Genomic DNA, 20,948 nt, shown 5'->3' on the forward strand with positions numbered 1-20,948 from the left:
TTATAAAAAAAAAAACAAGTGGGCTCCCCCAAAGTCCACGGTATAGTTCAAACACTGCTCTTATGTCTCTGTAGTCAGTGTTGCTTTGAGGTTCTCACCTGATATTTCAGCATGTCTACATTGTAGTAAGTTGCTTGTGGTTTCTGCTCCGCCACCTTCTTTAAATGGGTCATCAGGTTCGGCATATTCACCCAGAACTCCTTTGAGTTCGGATTGGGCTGCGTGGTGTCACTGTAGGAAATTTGAAAGTGCATTCAATCTGCAAATCATACTCAATTAATTAGCTATTATCTGTTTTTCCTGTATCTTCCTGTACACTAGGGCTGCACAATTAATCAAATTTCTAATCGCGATTACAATTATGGATGCCACAATTACGTAATCGTTCAAAGCGGCAATTAATCATTCAAAGTCCACTTATGTTATTCTGTGTGCTTAAGATGCTTTTTTTTTTCTTTTCTACATGTTATCTTAAGGGTTTTTCCATTGTTTTAGTTTTAGTGTAACATTATGATACCATTCATATTTTTATTTAAAGAAGAAGCCAACCCGATGTATATTTGACATTTGAGGCTTAATACTATAGAAAAGCACTAAAAGTTAGAGTGTTTTCAGCTTGTTTATTTTCATATAAAAATATGGCATGGAGTTGCATCAAACAATGGTATAAACATCATTCAATGTAAATTGTGATAATCATAATTAATAATCGCAATTACAATTTCAAGGGAATAATCGACAATTATGATTTTTGTCATAATCGTGCCGCCCTACTGAACACCCTTCAAAAGTTTGGGGTCAATATGTTTTTAAAATTTCTTTATTCAGAAATTATGCATTAAACTGATCAAAAATGACAGTAAAGACATTTGCTAGTTTTTTTAAATTTCCAAATAAATAGTTATTTTGACCTGTCAATTCATCAAAGAATCCTGAAAAAATTTTAGCAGCACAACTGTTTTCAACATTGATAAAAAGAAATGTTTCCTGAGCAGCAAATCAGCGTATTAGAACGATTTCTGTCATGTGGCACTGAAGATTAGAGTAATGGCTGAGGAAAATTCAGCTTTGCCATTACAGAAATCAATTACATTTTTAAAATATTTAAAATGATTCAAAATATTACCATTTTACAGTATTTCTGATCAAATAATTGCAGCCTAGGTGAGCATATCATACTTTGCATTAAACCCCAAACCTTTGAACGGTAGTGTATATAGCCAAGAATGCTTTTGCAAGATCAGTAAACGATTGCATCCCCTCAGAAAAAAAAGACAATGACACACTACTCCTCCAAAAGTGTGGAGATCACACGTGATTAGTGATAGAGTATGTGAGTCACCCTCAGCTGACTGTACGGAGTGATTCTGAAGTGAGATCTCACACTGAGAGGATGTGCTAAGCTATACTGAAGTATTAACTCACTAATTATGAAAGTGCATAAGCAATAATTGATAATATATTTGATGGCTGCTGCTTAATTTGTGTGACTAATGAGGAAATATATAATTATCACTAGTCAATAAATATGATGGATTTTATGGTTTGTGAAGGTTCTGTTGTAGTTGATGTTAGATGAATGTTATTACCAGCACAGTAACTGAGGGTTAGGAAGGACGTGTTCCAGACGACTGTAGTTGGTTATGCTGAAGGTTAACACAGCAGGCAAGGGGTTATTTGCAAAATGCCGTGTGATGCCTGCTGGGAAGGACAACACCATCTCTCCAGTGATCTTCACCACACACCTTAGAAAGTGACATTATTATACACGTACATAAGTAAAGGTCTGTTGTGTGTAGAAACAGAGTGACCAATAAAACATTTCATAAGGGCTATTCACACAGAACAAGTTTTTTTCCTTTTCACTGCACTACTTTTTCATTGTCTTTCTATGTAAACACGTGCTAGATGGACATGTTTGGTGTTCTAAAAAGCAGACGTTCAAGTTAAAAGAAGTTCAACTTTTTAAAAAATGCATCTCAAGACCTGGCTTTTTTTTTTCTCATTCCAGTGCCCATATGTCTTGAGTTTTTCAAAGAAAAAACACATTCTATATGAATGACCCTACATACTGTAATAAAGGACATCAGTGAATAAGAATGAAAAACTGATGTCTAGACAGAAGAGATTAATAGAGTGATGGAGAGAGATGATAGGTAAACCATATATATATATATATATATATATATATATATTTTTTTTTTTATTCTATTGACCAGTATAATGAACAGAAGTGGTATTATTTTACAATATTGATAGTTATTATTTTAAAATATTTTTACAAAACTTTCATTTTTTTTACTTCAATGAAAGGTTGTAATTTTGAGAATTTTTTTTAAATTGAAAGATAAAAAACAAAAACAAATATGAATAATGCAGATTTATTTTCACTGCCACCCTTTACCAAGGGTTCCAATAATAGTGGAGGGCACTGTGTATATATAGCAATGGCAGCTGTGAAAATAAATCTGCATAATTCAATTTTGATCTTTCATTCAAAAAATTTTAACCTTACATTGAAGTAAAACAATTAAAGGTGGGAGGAAACTCACATTATGAAATAATTGTTTTTCTCCAATGTATGTTGGCCACAATTATTGGCACTCCTAGAAATTCTTATGAGTAAAATATCTCTGAAGTATATTCCCATTCATATTTACTTTTTTTTTTAGCACACCAGGTTGACTAGGAGCATGAAATTGTCCAGCCATGACTTCCTGTACCACAGAATTATAAATATGAGGAACACAAAGGCCAAATTCCCTTAATCGTCCATCATAAGGAGTAAAATCAAGGAATATAGTTCTGATCACAAATAGAAAATAGCTGTAAGAAAATAGCTAAAGCATTGAAAATCCCCATTTCCACCATCAGGGCAATAATTAAGAAGTTCCAATCAACTAAAGATGTTACAGATCTGCCTGGAAGAGGACGTGTGCCTATATCGTCCTAATGCACAGTGAGGAGGAGAGTTTGAGTGGCCAAAGACTCTCCAAGGATCACAGCTGGAGAATTGCAGAAATGAGTTGAGTCTTGGGGTCAGAAAGCCTAAAATAAATAAATAAATAAATAAATATCAAACAGCCCATACATCACCACATGTTGTTCGGGAGGGTTTCAAGAAAAATCCTTCTCGCTCATCTAAAAACAAACTCCAGCATATTCAGCTGTCAGACACGACTGGAACTTCAAACGGGACTGGCTTCTATGGTCAGATGAAACTAAAAAAAGAGCTTATTGGCAGTAAACCCACCAGATGGGTTTGGTGCAAACAGGGGTAAAAAGTACCCCATGTCCATGGTTAAATATACTGGATCTTTAATATTTTTTCTGCCAGAGGTCCTGGATATCTTGTTCAGATACATGGCATCATGGATTCTATCAAATACCAACAGATAAAAAATTACTGCCTCTGTTAGAAATCTTATAATGGGTCATGGTTGGATCTTCCATCAGGACAATGATCCAAAACAAACATCAAAATCAACACAAAAATGGGTCACTGAGCACAAAATGAAGCTTCTGCTATGGCCGTCCCAGTTCCCTGATCTGAACCCTATAGAAAATGAGTGGGGTGAACTGAAGAGAAGAAGCATGGAGCCGGGAATCTGAAGAATATGGAGAGATTCTGTATGAAGGAATGGTCTCTAACCTCTTTTCAGGTGTTCTCCAAACTCATCAGGCATTATAGGAGAAAACTCAGAGCTGTTATCTTGGGAAAAAGACGTTGCAATAATTGTGTGCCAATAATTGTGGCCAACATGAACTAGAAAAAAACATTTATTTCATAATGAGATTTCCCCCCCACTTTCCATTGTTTTACTTCAATGATAATTTAGAATTTTTTGAATGCAAGATCAAAAGAATAAATGATGCAGATTTATTTTCACAGCCACCTTTGCTCATATTTACCAAGGGTGCCAATATTAGTGGAGGGCACTGTATGCATACATATATACATATATTATGCTATGACTCAGTTTCTACAGAGAAATAAATAAATTCAAGTGACCTTCAGATACAGCTGAAATGAATAAATGCAAATGAAAATATTTTATGCTTATTTCTCTGTAGAAACGGAATCATAGCATAACAAATTTAAATATAATACATCAAATAATTTTAATGTTATATTCATTTAAAATAGTATTATTCTTAAATTATATTAAAATAATGTTTAAAATGTATGTTATGTAGTATTTATTTATTTATTATTACTTAGGGTATGGTCAGGTATTCTTAGGTATACATGTCAAATGGTATGTATTAACTTTAAAAATTACTTTTGAAATATTCCCACCAAGGCCATGTGCTCACATAGGTGTCCATGATAATGCCTGTCAAATTTGATTTTAAATTGAAATGTCCTCCTATTACAAGCCTTTCTGTTAGGGGCCAATTTAGTCAAATATCACTAGTTTATGATGCTGATTAAAGATGTAATATAAACTAACCTACTATTTGGAACTATTTTCAAGTGTTCAATGCTATATTTTTTGAGAAAGTGGTGCTTTATCTACAACTTTATTATTAAAGTTCTGTAAGTCTAGGATAAAATAATTATGTTGCACAACTTTAGTGTTTTTGAAATGTTTAGCTTTAATGCATATTTATATTCCATTCACTTAAAATTTTAAAGGGATAGTTCACCCAAAAATAAAAATGACCCCATGATTTACTCGCCCTCAAGCCATCCTAGGTGTAGATGATGTTCTTCTTTCAGACAAATACAATCTGAGTTTTATTTAAAAATGTCCTGGGTGTTCCAAGCTTTATGGCAGTTAATGGGTGGTGATATTCAATATTCCAACAGAAGTCCAATAAACTGCATCCATCTACCATAAAAAAAGTGTTCCACGGGGGGAGGGGGGGTCTCCTGAAGTTAATCGGTATGCTTTTGTAGGAAAAATATCCATATTTAAAACTTTATAAACTGTAATCTCTAATCCTAACCGTAATCGTTGCGTTCCAGTGGCGTTCCAGCAGATGATATAAGACGTAGGCACAGCGTAAGCTTCGGTGAGAAGTGATGAACGTGGAAGCACAGAGGAGAGAGCAAAACAAAACACCGGTCATGTACAAAAAAGTACAAAACTAGGATTTGTAAAGAAAAATGTCGGAAGATTTTGATATAAGCCAAGAGGAGACTGGTTTTCCTTTGTTGTAAACAAAACTTGGTTCTCGCGAGACTAGCATATTCTCACCTGAGCTTACGCTACGCCTACATCCTACATCATCTGCTGGAACGCCACTCTCTCGTGAATGTGTGTACGTCAATTAGCGGAAGCTAGAGATTACGGTTTATAAAGTTTTAAATATGGATATTTTCCTTACAAAAATGCATCAATTCGCTTCAGGAGGCCTTTCTATTGAACTATTGAATATTACCACCCATTCACTGCCATTATAAAGCTTAGAAGAGCCAGGACATTTTTAAATACAAATCTGACTGTATTCGTCTGAAAGAAGAAAGTCATATACACCTAGGATGGCTTGAGGGTGAGTACATTTTTGGGTGAACTATCCCTTTAAGCAATATATAATATCATATAATATAATGTAATATATACATACATGATTTTAATAATGTTGCAGAATGAAGTGGGTGTCTACATTTGAACATAAATTCAGTGATAAAAGAAATGTTGACCAAAGATTACAATTTACATCTGTAAAATACAATTAATTAAATTTCTAATATTTTATAATTAATACGATATAACACAGCCCCTTTCCCCCCAATAGATGCCACAATACAATACGAAATTACAATACAAAATTACAATACGAAAATTAAAATTACAACACGAGACTTGAGTTCACTGTTCATCACTCTGATAATTTCTTGGTATCGGATTTTGTTTCTTAACTGTAATTACAATACGAGACATGACTTCACTTTTCATCACTATGATGATTTCTTGTTGCCAGATGTTGTTTTCAGCATTGAAAAAAACAAAAAACACTTCAGCTGAACTTGTTGACTGTCATGCTTGATTTTCAATGTCAATTTCTTCAGCAACAATGGCCTTTGGCTGTAGAAGCAACATGGTCAGGTGGTGTAACTGGTTTGTGTCAATTGGCGTAACCAGTATTTTTCCTAAAAATATAATTATATACAGGAAAATTAATGTGGAATAAAATGTAATCATCTAGTTTAGTGTAATAACATGTTTTTTTAACAATGTTTACATAATTTGTCAAAGATTATTTTGAAAACAGAGGTGTTTTCAGCATATGTCCTGCCAAATATTGCAAAAATGCATTAAAATGTACATTTAGAGATGATTAGACTAAATGTCTAGTCCAAATGACTAAATGTAGCCTAGACATTTAGTCTAGTCTTAGACCTCATTAGCCTAAATGATGTATTTATTTCTATGAGTATGCTTACATGCCATCTAGGTGGATAAAATATTTAATATATTTCTCATTCTTTCAGTTACACCATTTGACATTTTCAGGTACATTCAGTCTTAACGTAAAAAATGGTGCAAATGACATTTTTAATTACATAAAATCAACAAATACACTATGTACATTTTAAAATACCTGATGCATGCTTATATATATATATATCAGCCTGAAAGAACAAAAACACGTACATCCGCAGTTACAGTGTGTTTACAGACAAAACACAATTTCGATCAGTCACTGAGATACAACACAGAGGCAAATACATGGGTGACAAAGAATGGGAAAAATGGAAATACAAACAAATAGACAAACAAAACATCTCATAGTTTGAGACAATCAGCAGCTGACAAAACTAATTTCTTCATTTGCACTTAAACCCAGACCTAAAATCTAAAACAATGCCTTCTTCAGATGGACTCTATTTTCGGTTTACTTTGCTTGACCACACTGTTAGGACTTGTCAGTAAAAGTGTATTGTCCTGTTCTAAGCAAGCTTGTTCAAATTTTGAATGTTGAATAGGCCAATCATGATTAGATTTCACCTCAAGCATTAGTTCCCAAAGGGCAGTTCACTAGCGAGGAATACAAATTGATGCCCATACAACAACATGCACACACAAGTTCAACACTCTGGTTTCAAGAATAATAATTAAAAAAAAAAATAAAAAAAAAGAAACTTAGGCGTGACATTTAACTAAAGTAAAAATGTGCAGTTATTTATATGGTTGAATTTGATCAAGTAAGTAGCAAAGACACTTGTAAATAAATTGGCATTAAAACCACAAAGTATACCTGTATTAATTAACATAACATTTTTATTGATTTTAAGGAATATTAAATCTGGCTTTGTGTGAGTGGGATGAGAATTATAATGAATTTAATGATTCTAATGCAGATTCCAATTCCAATGCTTTCGGTTCCTTAATGATTATGAGTAATATTGAGGAACAACAAATGGACATTGTTTCAAAGTTAGGAAAACAATTTCAGATTTTACACAAAATCATAACAATAAAATTACATTTTTCAAATTGTAAGCATAAATTATACAACAACAGGTCTAGTACCATTTCTAGCAGATGCAACTTGTATTCTTTTTCTTTATTTTTACTTTATTTCTTTTTAAACACACAAAATGTATGCTTTTCCACATTTTCTATTCTAGTTTAAATTTTAAATTGGAATGCAATTCCATTCATTTGGACTCATAAGAACTATCAAGGATAAGTGTAATATATGCAAAAGATGGAAGAGAAAAAGAAAGGAAGTTGAAACAGAAAACACTCAGCTTCAATGGCATGCATTTGAAGCTGAATCATAGTGTCATGATCCAAGACCAAAGTCGAAATGAAGAGATCAAAGCAGACGAGCCACAAAACAACAAGAACGAGAAAACACACAGTATTAGTGACGAAGGTAAAAATATGATGATCCTTGAAAGAAAAGAAAACCTACCAATGACTGTAAGATGAACAGTTAAATGGCAAAGCAGGTATACAGAGCAAAGCAGATGTGTGGAGGACAAGCAAATGTGTCACAGTTGGTTTTGATGAAGGAACGAATGCGTGAGAAAGAGGGGGAAGTCAGATGTCAGATGAGACTTGAGTGTGCACGCGCTACGTCCTTAGATATTAACCCCAACTTACCTTCAAATGTTAAATAAAACTTGCCTCTGTCAAACCACACGAGGGAGGGCTGGTCTGTCTCTGTGTTGGAGGGGGAGGAGGTATAAGGATGGGGGGAGTGAGGAGAGGCAGGAAAGGAGAAGGGCGAGAGAAGGACAGTAGCGTGAGTCACACACAGGTCCATCATATGGCACAGTGATGGGGGCCAGGGGCACAGGTCAAAGACGGTCACAATTCACCCCAGACGGAAATGACTATGATATGTGAAACATTCACAAATGTTGTACAGCACACTGGGCAAAAAAGAAATCAATCTAATTCAATCTTTGTGTAGTTATCAGTCATTTTATTTGAAGCAAGACTCAAAGTATGAAAATAAGGTGACATACAGCTACTATTAGCTTCAGATTTATAGTTACTATTAATAACAATGCATGTGCAAACTTCTATTTTAATGTGCAATGACAGCTGAGAAGCAATATTTTTTAAATCTGGGGAGATTCAGAGAGTACAATTATGCTCTTACAAATATTTCAAAATTCTGATTTATTTACGTATAATATCAGGACAGATGAAAGCTGGAGATGATTTGAGCTGCTTACGAATTAAAGCCTTTAGATTCAAGGATGACGTTAAACAGCTTATACTTAAACTTCTGAAGGAACGAATCATCCAAAATGGAAAGTTCTGTCACTGACGTTTTGATGTCACACCCTTTTGATGAAAAAAATAAATAAATAAATAAACTAAAATAACAGTATACGGGGTTGTACGCTGTTCATTTTCCCTCCAAAATTCTAAATGCCAACATCCTGCCAACTATGTTACATTTACGTTTATTCATTAAGAAGATGTTGGTATCTAAAGTGACTTGTATCACCAGCAGTAGTCCTTAGGAATTTTGCACAATATTCTAAGTCTTTTGAAGCCATACAATAGCTTTGTGTGAGGAACAGACTGAAATTTAAGTTATTGATGAATGTATTCTTCACTGATGTGATTCTTGAGGTTAATGATCCTTGCTGGAGAAGAAGATTATCAGCATATAGTGATTTACATTTCAGTCCGCTCCTCACACATCACAAAGTCATACAGACAATTTTTATGGTGCTTTCATAATAATTTCTCATAATTTCATTTCAGTGTGATTTGTTCCATGGAAGAAATAACAGCAAATGGGTTTAGAATAACATGAGGGTGAATAAAAGACAGAATTTCATTTTTGGGTGAACAATTTTTTTGTTATTTTGGTAACATCTGTGCAATGTGAATGTAGGAAGCTAGAGCCTGCATTTTGTGAAAAGTATATCATGTATATTTCTTCATGTCTGATATGTGAATGGGAGGAGGTAGCTGCAGTTGGGATGAGGGGCAAAAGGGGGCAGTAATGAGTGACACAAGAGGGAAATGTAAATGAGGGCTTCTTCTACTGTGCTGGAGAGGGGTGATACAATTTCAGACAAAACCAGGACCAGGACTACGAATGACGTGAAGATCACTTAAGCAATGAGAAGATGTGATTTGTACAGTAATGCTGAGCATCTCAATGTGTTATCTTGAACTGTAAATTTGATGTTCTAATGCTGCGTTCCCTTCAACTCAGAAAGTCCTGGAATAGTGCAACAGAAGATATATATATATATATCTTATGTTTATATATCGAGTCTAAATTCTTACAAACTTACCATGAATTAAAAAAAATACCATGTATTGTCAGATTTTAGGATGGACATATATTATACATACATAAACATATTTGTATGAGCTAGATATACATGTTAATACATTAAATTGTTTCTATTTTTATCTGGTTTCTTATATGTTTTTACTTCATTTGACAATATATTGGAATTATTGACAATTAAACGATTGCAAAGATAAAGGCAATGTCATTTTGTTTCCTTATCCTCCAAGCATCAGGCACTTAATGGTTGGAAATATCAAGTAGGAATATGCTACATTTGATTTTGAATGAAATGCAGCATAGGTGGTGTGGATGTTGATGATAAAATTTAAAGATGTGAATTTCACCTGTGAGGATTAAAATTATGTGGCAGTAAAGCTTGACATTTTCAGCATGACGATGTTAGCAATGCTTTTACCCAGGTGCAACATCAGAGAGCTTTCCATTCAAACTAGTGTGATGGCAGGCATACTGATCAGCTCTGCTGCCACTTGGGTCAAATTCCAGACCGCACTTCAAACACTGAGAGGCTGTGTGTGTGTGTGTCTGTCTCATCTGTTCAAGCAGGATGGTGGTGCTCTTTCAGTTTTCTGAAGAGTCTACAGCCAGACAGATGATTTTCAAGGCCTATAAGACTCTTCTGTTCCTGGTTCTTGAGTGCAGATGTAAGATGTGGGATGTTGCGTAACTGATACAGGCGAAGCAATCTCTAACATGCATGATGAGCTACAGACATGTTTTCTTTTATGGATGTGAAGAGCAAAATATGACAGGAAGAATTAAAAATGGATGAAGTAAATACTGTGGCAAATAGTGTTGGACTGTAATCAACATGACAAAAGTAGAGGGGAAAAAACACTTTTCAAAACAGATATGCTAAAAATGCTGAACAGTCTTTGGTGAGTTAAAGGAATATTCTGGGTTATTTACAACTTTGTTTATAGACAGAATTTGAAGAATGCTGCTGATCACTACATAAAAATAAGTTTATAAAAAAATAAACAAAATGTATCATTTCATACAACAGTAGCAACAGCAATATGATAAAAGACATTTTTAATTAATGTTTAATTTTTATTAATAATAACTGCTATAATTCTTCTGCCAAGTAAAAAAAAATTGTTCAATAACCAAACTGTAGGATTTTGCAGCTGTCAAGCATTATTATTATTATTATTATGAAATTAATGTAGAATTTCTGGACACAGGTGTGTGTTTATTATTATTTTATTTTACAATAATTTACTATATATTATTTTTCACCAGCTTCAACTGTAGCTCATCCAATCAGGGTTGATAATACAAACTATCAATTTTTGATTAAACCGTAAATTTGTCTAAATTATCTGTTTGATGTGAGACTACCTGTTTATATGGAGAATTTTCTAGTTACCAAATGTATCAGCAAAACCAGTGGAGTTTGCAGACATGAGTTATATAACTTTGCACAGACAAGACTGCGTGCAGTTTTAACACACCAGTCTGCTATCAAGCATCCATTCCATTAGTTAAGGTTTGTACTGTGAGAGTAACATATTTTAAAAGTTTATTGGCTGTGCTGGCAGCTTTAATGCCAAGCTTCCATTATAAGTGCTGTAATCAACAATGAGCCACAGATTCTGCCCATGGACAGTAAGTAATAAATGACCCGGAAAATTCCTTTAATGACTCTTTACGTGAAAATCAACTCATTTTCTATCTTATTGACTAATTTAGTCACTGGTGAAAATGCAAAAGATCACCATGAATGAGCTATGCTCTGACAACTGACACTATGGGAAATGTAACCATTTGTTACATTGTTGAATCAGTGGTCTCAATCCCATCCTTTAAATCAGGAAGGGTTTATAGCATACCTGCTGGCATGTCTGCCCGTCTCTCAAAGCTGGGAAGTTTGTCTACAAAAGCGTCATCTTCTGACATCAGACAATTACGTCAGCCCAAAAGACAGGACAAGAAAGACGACAAAACACAAACAAAAAATAAACATAATTCAAATTAAATGACAAATAGTTGCAAAGAAAACCAAAAAGGTCACAGTCATTAAACTCAGACGTCACAATGAATGCACAGCACACATTTAAAATTAAAAAAAAGATGAAAACTGAAGAAAAAAATGGAATGGTTAAAAAAAAATATATGACCAAAGCTGAAAAAAATCCAAAAGGAAGGAATAGCACATGCAACAGATAGATCTACATACACCAAAAGCTCTAGAATCAAAAACTCTTGATTCACAAGACAAAGTAGTTTGCAAACCTCAGGAAACGCTGATACTGAAAATACAGAACAAAAAACTACTTGTCCAGCATCAATGAAAGCATCCAATAAAAGCATTCAAACTGGTACAGCAGATGCCATACATGGCATTTCAAAAAGTCCAGCAAAGACACAAATAGCTTATTAGGTTTGTATGTTATCTGTTTACAGTAATTTTTCTTTAAATGGTAAAATATGTCTTTTTAGGTCTTTGTTTATTTTCTACAATGCAAAGACAGATTAAATCTTTTTATCTATACCAGAGGTCCCCAACCACCGGGCCATGGAAGTGTTGCCACCAGGTCGCAAGAACGTTCTGGGAAAAAAGTGTATAGATATAACACTCTGTTTTTTATTGCCCATTAATGATTGTTCTAATTATTCTGTATTTTCGTTTGTTGTATGCGATTGCTATGGAGTAGCAATTTGATGATTTCATGTAAATTAAATGTTCAATTAAATGAATGATTGTTCTGATCTGTCATATATTAGGGGTTAAACGGATCACCGTTGATCCGTGATACATATGGACCAGGCCCCACAGTTCGGCACACATGTGATTCGCAGATTAATTTGACAATTTACAAGTTCAAGCGATTTTAAACCACAAGAAGAAGAAGCGAAAGAGAGCTCGATTCGTTACTCACGCACTGTTTTCTGTGCATAGCAGCCGCATGCACCCGAAGCACGCACACGCACAGAGACGTGTTTCAGACAGTGCGCGAATACCGAGTTGATTCCTCTTTCACGTCTCATTGCGTTTGAGATTCATACACATAAAATTAGCTTATGTCAAAAAACCCTTCTCAGCATTCTCATTCTCTGCTTTAAATATATTTTTTCTTGCTTATCTAAAAAATCTGATCCGTGAATCAAAACCACAATATGATCTAAAATTATATATATACAGTATATATATATATATATATATAAACCCCACCCCACTCCAGCCGCTCCGCGAGAATATTTTCAAAATATAACCGGTCCGTGGTGTAAAAAAGGTTGGAGACCCCTGATCTATAATATCCAATTAATCCTAACAATATTTCCACTTAAATATGACAAAAGACAAACTGAAATACAAACTATTATGTGGTGTATCAGCAAATCTGTATTTTTAGCAAACCAATTAATCAATGCAGAATGCTGGAGATTTCACTTCAGTATTTTAAACTCAACAGCATCATCACCATACTGTTTTGGTCCAAACTAAAGCCAAAGCTGTGAAACTATTACGACAGTGAATTCAAAACCGTGCTAAATACTGAGAAACAGAGGCCCTTGAGAAACAGATGCCCTTGTTATGGCAAATTCTAGTTAGAAAGGCAATTTCCAGAGCGGACACATATAGACAGAGCAGCATGGCAAAGCAGAGAGAATGATGGGAAATGGAGTCACACCTGACACAGACACGGAGAGCTCTTTACCGACGGTGGGAGTGGTGGCTGCACTCAGAGAGTTGGTGGAGGAGATTGAAGAGGTGCTTTCTGCACGGGCCAACGGAGCCAAAGGAGGGGGACTTGACGAGTGTACAGGGGGGCTGAATGGCCGATTCTGACAGGAAAAGCAGGGAAAAGGAAGAACAGACAGAAGGAAAGTTAGTAATAAAAGAGTAGGGGTTTGTCATTCTGGTCAGATGATCAGGAGGAAATTTACACAAAGCACGCTGTGGCAGTGTTTCTTGCATTTTGTTTCACTAAACTTAAGGTTTTTATTTAAACATTAGTATTACATGGGTAGTAAATATCAACCTAGGCTTGGTCTGGTATTTTGAGGGGTGAGTTCTGATATCCTATAAAAGTAAAAAAAATTACATAGTCTATGAAAAGGTCAGTGACATTGAGAATTTGTAGGAAACTAACAGGCACAGTAATAGTATTTGAAAGTACTGTAAACAATTTTTATGTTATCACGTACCACGTCACCTCCACTTGGTTTTCCAGGAGGCAGTTTGGGTCGTGAGGGTGGCCGAGGAGGGGGAGGGGGAGGAGGAGAGCTGCTGGTAGCCAATGGCGTAGAAGGACGTGCAGGGGAGGAGGAGCCTGTGGAGCGAGAGTATTCCATTAAAGCAAAGCCATTCAAAGAGTAACATGCATCAAGCTCAATTAAGATTTCTTCCCAATTCAAATAAAATGATTGTACATTCAAGAATGTATGATACTTGACTGGAATAGCCTCAGAAATTACCTATACAAGCCAATCTGCTCAGATTAAATAAAACTTTAAGAGAACCATCACACTTTACACAGAAACCTGCAGAGATTACAGAAACATTGTAAACAAAAACATTAAAACTTGAAACTGCCAAAATATGAAACCCAAAAATGCAGTAGTAAGACTCAATGTGCCTTTATATAGAAAATAATGAGGCAAAAAGTGTCAGATACCCTTCATCCCTCTTACTAAGGCGGTGCTCCTGTAAAAACCCATTTACACGTAACATGGTGGTGACTGGAGTAGAACGACTTGAAATTTATATGTATTTCAACATGCAGAACCTTTTGTTACTGCTTATTGCCTTAGGTTATATTCTATAAATCAAAATTAGTTTTTTCCATAACGTGGATTTTTTTAATATTACTGGTTGCCATTGTTTGAGGGTTAGTTCACCTAAGGTTAGGGCTGCAACTTATGATTTTTTTTTCTCCCTTTTTTAACACCATGTCAGCTTCTTTGGCTATGCCAATGGTGAAAGCCAGGTTTAGTTATTCAGAATTAAAAACTTTTTCAAAATTATCAACAGAATAAAACAAGTTTGCAACTAACGATTATTTTGCCAATGAAATGCCAAAACTTGAGCAACTTTCGTTTTACAAGGGCACACAGAAGGAGAAGACTCGCCACTCGTACCAGCTGGAGGGACGGGCCCTGGGGATGACACTACTGCCCTGTATGAGGGAGGTGGAGGAGGAGGAGGTGTTGAACGTGGTCCTTGACCAATCTCTTTGGATGAAGCACTGCTCTCACTTGGGTCCTCTTTTGTTGGGTTCTCTTCAGGGCTCTTCTTGTCCTCTTGGTTCAGAACTAAGGGTGGAGGGATTGTGCGTTCACTTGTCTCTACAGTGGTTGGCGGGCTGTTGGTTGAGTCTGATTGGGTCTCTGTCAGGGGAGCACATAGTGAAAAGTCTACTATGGAGTGAGAAAGATCATCTGATTTCGGTGGGGGTGGGGCCTCTTCAACCAGAGGAGGCGGGACAGTTGGAGGAGAAGGAGTGGTGTATTTGGGAACAGGTGGGAGGCTATCCTTTGGTGACTCAATGGAAGGAGGAGAAGGTGCTGGCTCTGCAGGAGGAGGTGGAGATTTTGGTAAAGGAGGATTCGGTTCCTCTGATGGACGGGGTGATTTAGGTAATGGGGGTGCTGGTTCTGCTGGGGGAGGTGGAGATGAGGGGAGTGGAGGTGCTGGCTCTCCTTCTGAAGGAGGAGGAGGTCTTTCAGGCGACTCATCATTGAAGCAGACCCACTTATCTCCAACATCTTGGCCAGGTTTTGGAGAGTCTTCTGGGCCAAAGATGTTGTCTAGATCAGTTATAGAGGGCCTCTGCAAGGTCTGCCTTGAATGTTCCTCTTCTTTCTGCCCATCTGCATCAGGAACTACACAAATGTCATAGAAAAACAGAAAAATCATAAGCAGACTAAAAGCAGAAGGAAAGACAAAGGAAAAGGCAAGAGATACCAAGTAAAGCTCTTCCCTACAAAAGAGATATTTACAAGACAGAGTACCAAAAGACAAGCACAAATGAATCCAGACACACACTCATTGGGATCAGATATTGATATAGACCAGGGGTGTCCAAACCTGCACCTGGAGGGCCAACTTCCTGCAGAGTTTAGCTCCAATGTGCCCCAACAGACCTGCCTCAAAGTTTCTAGTATTCCTCAAGACCTTGATTAGCTGGTTGAGGTGTGGTTAATTGGGATTGGAAATACAGTCTGCAGAACCGTGGTCCTCCAGGAGCAGGATTGGACACCCCTGGTATAGACTGAGGCCTGGGTGGTGAGGGCATCTTACCGGTAGGTTCTGTAGCAGGAGATTCAATCGGAGGGGGGGAGGTCGGCACATTCTTAGGTGGAAGCGGAGGCAGAGCTGCAATGACATTAGTGCGGCTGAGACAAGCTCTCACATACACCCCAGACCCACCGTAGGCCACGCCACCATGCCCCACAGCACCATGCAAAGGCAAGGTCTCATTCAGGTAGTCAGGGACAACAGAGAAGGACTGTGGCATGGGATGAATAGCTCAGACTCTATGATAACACTTCACTCTTTGTGACCAACTATTCACACTATTTTCATATTATTTAGGATGTTACATTTTTTTTTTTTTGTTAATATATGTAGAAACATCACTTATTTGTTTAGTATGCACTTACTAGGGCTTGCACAGACTAGTCAATTAGTCTATAATTTCTATAATTAGTCCTTTAGTCCAGAGGTTTTCAAATTGGGGCATGTGGACCATCATGGGGCTGCAAGGTTGCTTAGAAGTCCAGAAAAATTCTTTTTTCAAGCTTGAAAAAAAAACATGTTTATAAAATAATAAATATGCTTAATTAACACTGTATTTTTAATAACACAAACACCGAAGCTTACATCATTACTATTGTGTTCTGCTGTCAATTAACTGGTCAGAAATCATTTATTTTATTTGATTGACATTCCTAGTTTTTAACAATGACAAATCTGTTTTTCTATTATTATTATTATTTTAATGATTTATAACATGTCTTTATAATATCACGCTTAATATGATTCTCACAGAGTATAATGGATAAATAAAGCGTTTTTTAGTATAGTCTTTATGTGGCGACAACAGGAAGATAATTCCTCTGCCCGAAAATTGCATCCCAGTTCAGCTGCATGTTATTAGCCTTGAGTAGTAACTTGTAATGGGCAAATATTTGGAGCGCTTTACCATTTTAAACTTTCTCACCCAGATCATGTTAGCTGTGTTAGACAAACTTTCCAGCTGGCTGTCAGACCAGTCTTTCAGTCATTTACATAAGGTAAACACCGACTCATTTTGCAGCTGACTACTTTCCTAGACGAGTAGTCATCTAGTAAAAAATATTAGTAGTCATGCAAGCCCTAGTATTGACACATTTATGTAAAAATACATTTAGAAATATATCACTATTAGCAAGCCAAACTTCATATAGCCTTAAGCTTAAATCAACTCACACATTAGGCTCAGTGTCACTTAGCTTTTTAGACGATTAGGCAGACATAAAAATAGGCCACGCTGAGTAAACCGTCACCAAATGACATGAGTACAAGATGAGCTGGATGACTCTCAGGATTTTGTCTGTTTTCCTGGCTAATGACTTAGAAATTAGTAGGTTAATGGAGACTGCCAAAGGGAAAGTTATTAAAATAAAAATTTGGAGGCAATCATGATTTTTCCACTCAGACAACCGTTCACTGTTTTGGAACGTATGGGTTTATGATACCAGGATGATGGCAATCATGCCACACAAGCAATGACTTACTTTCTGTAGGAAAAGGTCTTGCCAGAGAGGAGTCTAGGTGTTGCTCAGGCAGGGGTGCACCCCAAACCTCAGGTTCCTCTATCACCACTAATTTATGGAAGAGGACATGTTACACAGTCGATGGGGGAGCAGAATTAACTGTGTGACTCACAGAGAGGAAGGAATCACCATGCAACACTTATCTATCCCTGTTTCTGTCATAAATCTAACTGATTTCATTTCAACTGCTGCAAATGGAATCGAGTGGGAGGCAACACAACTAGTAAGCACTAATGAATGTTCTGTTCTGAAGTATATGTTACACAAAGCTAAAAAAATAGCACTGATAATAGAAGCATACAAACAAACAGTATTCTTAAATACTTTTAGCTGAAAAATAAATGTCATTTTTATACCCTCTGTGAGTCCCTTGAAGATACATACTGTATATGACATAGAAAAATGAATTTTTGTTCAAGTGAATGACATGGACATAAAGAATCTGGGCTGTGATCAGGTTCTGTTGGATTGTGAATGTTTAAATTTCAGTTATTTTATAAATGAAAGATCAACATCTATAAGCAGCACTAAGGGGTAAGTAATTAGCTGTTTCATTAAACAGTACCTTCAGTGGTCTTCTGCTCATCAAAGGCTGTCTCCAGCGGAGGGCCGAATAAGGCTGTTGCATCCTCTGGCACTGGAGATTTCTTATTACTGAAATGGAGGAGAATTAAGCCAGATTTGCATGACTCATCCACACAGATGCACACCAGGCTGCAATTCTCAAATTGTCTAACATAATCCATTTACACTCACTTAAACATCAACAAATGTTTAAACAACGCTAAGCCACAACGACCAGGGTTATATACTGTATAGCCACACTTTTTAAAATGTAACTATTTTTTAAATTTTTTATTCTGTTTTCTATTTTGGTTTTCAATTTAAGTTTTACATAGTTTAATTGGATAAAACGGTGCATAAATACTTTTTTATTTTATTTGTTAAAAATAAATGTTTAGTTTTTTGTTTAGTTTCAATTCTAGACATTTTAGTTCCAGCACAAATTGTTCCATCTACATGTAATGATGCACACTGCAGTTTACACTGCACCAGCACCACACTCAAAATAATACCATTCAGATTAACAGTTTCTTTGTCAAATTCACAATCGCATGGCATACTGCAGTACTTGCAGATAATAAAATTATCTGCAAATATTTACCACTACATTTAGAATCAAAATGCAACTTTTGTAACATTTATATACGTTCACTTTTTTGTTTTATTTTAGTTAATACATTTTTTTTGCTAGTTGTATTTGTAATAATAACCATGGAAACAACAGACAAAATTACTGTTTCATTAAGTCTGTAAATGTGTGCATAGATACCTAGCAGGCTCAGGAGGGGGCGCAGGTGCAGGTGTCGGGGAAGGGACGGGAGCTGGTGCAGGCGTTGGAACAGGACGTCTCGGTCGTGCAATTTCTTCACCTGAGAATAACAGCATGATCAAATGAACACAAATAAACTGCACCTACTCATACACATGCAAGCACACCTTTATATTCACATTTTAATTCCAGACAACTATTTAGTGTCAGATTTGAATTGACACCAAACTCATAAACCCAAGAATAAATTGCATTACATATACTTACCGGGATTTCTTTTTGCCAGCCCCTAAAACAAACAGAAGGCCAAAACATTCATAAGACTAAAAGCTCATAACACCACATCGCTCATCAGCTGAGAAGTGTGCATTTTAGGACAATTTAATCAAGGGAATGGTGAGGCAAATTCAGACAGAGGCATTGCCTTGATGCCTTGTAAATAGCTGTTTCATAATGCATTCTACAGCTGACAGAAAAGCTGATTCCTCTGATTGACTCAATCTTAAACGTGAACAATCTTATCTGACTCACTGATGCATTAGTAACAAATAAGACTGTCATAAATATTATTACATCAGGTTCTTCATGGTGGCTGGGAATTTCAAATAAAAGAACACAGCATTCGTTTTTCAATCATCAAAATGGAATTCTTTGTACTAAAATATGAAATATTTTATTCGGATGATAATTCAGATAATAGTTTCAGATTTAGATAATAGTCAAATTTAGATTAAGAACTTGCTTTATGCTAAGGCTCTACAACACCCAGACTACAAATGATAAAAAGGCATTAGTTTGATCTCCAAAGCAAGCATTTTTGGTCACATGGTAAGTGAGTAAATGAGTAAGCATTATTTCTATTCACACTGGCCTTTTAATTAGCTAAATTAATTAAATTAATTAGTTAACTAATAGTGATGCCTATAAAAAGTAGTCATTATTATACTTTAATAATAAAAAACTGATACTGATTCTGACCTTTGCATTTCTATACAGAAATATCATTACATGGAAGTATCATGTCTCTCTAAACATCTAATCTGCTCCTGTATAACTGTTTCAACTGAATCACAAAGTGGTTCAAGCACTTGGGGAACAGAAAAATAATGTTAAAAGACACTTACCGGACTGCGTTTCTGTGACCAGCAAAAAGGAAGAGAGAAGAGACACCTGGTCAGAAAGTGATAAATCAGTAATACAGACTTCGATCAAAAGCAACCTCTGTTCCTAAACATTTACCTTTATGATGTGCTTTAATAATGATATTCATTTAAAGATTCTTTCATTTTGAAACCCAAGGAAGGCAGTGACCATGTTAACAAGTCAAGATTCAATAATGAATTCAATCGGTTCATCATATAAAACTATCATACAGCTGGAGAAAATATGAAACACAAGTCATTTTGAGCACTTTTATAATACTTTTACTGCCTTTTGTGTCCTTTTATTAATCTTAAATGCTCCAATTCAAAATTCAGCCTTATGCTTTTGAATGGCATGAGGGAAATTTTTCACGTAACTGTGAGAGTAACATTCGCATCACAATAAAGATCTCATCTTATGTTAGTGCCATTATAAATAATTTGGAAATACTCTGCTTCAAAAGGCACTTTTCCAGATTTCAGCTATTCTTAAAGGGGTGGTTCATTGTTTTTTTTCTAGGATTGATTGTGTTTATGGGGTGCAGTCTAACATGTGTTAATGCTTTAAACACATTAAAAAACGCAGTATTTTTCACATAATTTACCTTTATTCCACACCGCTCTGTCCCTTCTCTGAAAAACGCACTGATCATTTCCTTCTTTTATGAAGCCCCTCCCTCGGAAATAGGCAATGGGCTCTGATTGGTTAGCTAGCCCAGTGTGTTGTGATTGGCTAAACTGCCTCTAGTGAGCGTCTAATCGTCCCACCCCTCACCTCAGCGGCATGTGCTCCGGTTGTAGCGGCGTCGTTAATATCGCTTATCAGTTTGAGCCCAGTTGACGCAGAACCTGTGCAAGCACAGTTTTTAATGGTAGGCCTATGTTTTTTTTTTTTTTCTCATACTTTTAGATACGCTGTTATTTGTAAATGCTACTGCTTTTGTTAGCTTTTAAAATAC

The 20,948-nt window shown here is 35.9% G+C and overlaps 1 protein-coding gene across 1 annotated transcript in view; it reads right to left on the minus strand.

The window, feature by feature from the left end:
- The window catches only part of LOC107739126 (SH3-containing GRB2-like protein 3-interacting protein 1), a 62,512-nt gene that overhangs the window by 4,907 nt on the left and 36,657 nt on the right, over positions 1–20,948 (minus strand). The window contains exons 9-22 of the mRNA XM_016551141.1: positions 19,972–19,983; positions 19,115–19,136; positions 18,848–18,947; positions 18,080–18,168; positions 17,476–17,562; positions 15,998–16,072; positions 14,836–15,579; positions 13,903–14,027; positions 13,386–13,539; positions 11,583–11,642; positions 8,014–8,123; positions 3,092–3,105; positions 1,590–1,745; positions 99–231 (exon numbers count right to left, since the gene is read on the minus strand). Coding sequence (XP_016406627.1) covers positions 99–231; positions 1,590–1,745; positions 3,092–3,105; positions 8,014–8,123; positions 11,583–11,642; positions 13,386–13,539; positions 13,903–14,027; positions 14,836–15,579; positions 15,998–16,072; positions 17,476–17,562; positions 18,080–18,168; positions 18,848–18,947; positions 19,115–19,136; positions 19,972–19,983 — 1,881 coding nt within the window. The remainder of the gene's footprint in view (positions 1–98; positions 232–1,589; positions 1,746–3,091; positions 3,106–8,013; positions 8,124–11,582; positions 11,643–13,385; positions 13,540–13,902; positions 14,028–14,835; positions 15,580–15,997; positions 16,073–17,475; positions 17,563–18,079; positions 18,169–18,847; positions 18,948–19,114; positions 19,137–19,971; positions 19,984–20,948) is intronic.

Source organism: Sinocyclocheilus rhinocerous, unplaced genomic scaffold (genome assembly GCF_001515625.1).
Source record: "Sinocyclocheilus rhinocerous isolate Xijiao unplaced genomic scaffold, SAMN03320098_v1.1 scaffold1182, whole genome shotgun sequence".
NCBI lineage: Eukaryota > Metazoa > Chordata > Actinopteri > Cypriniformes > Cyprinidae > Sinocyclocheilus > Sinocyclocheilus rhinocerous.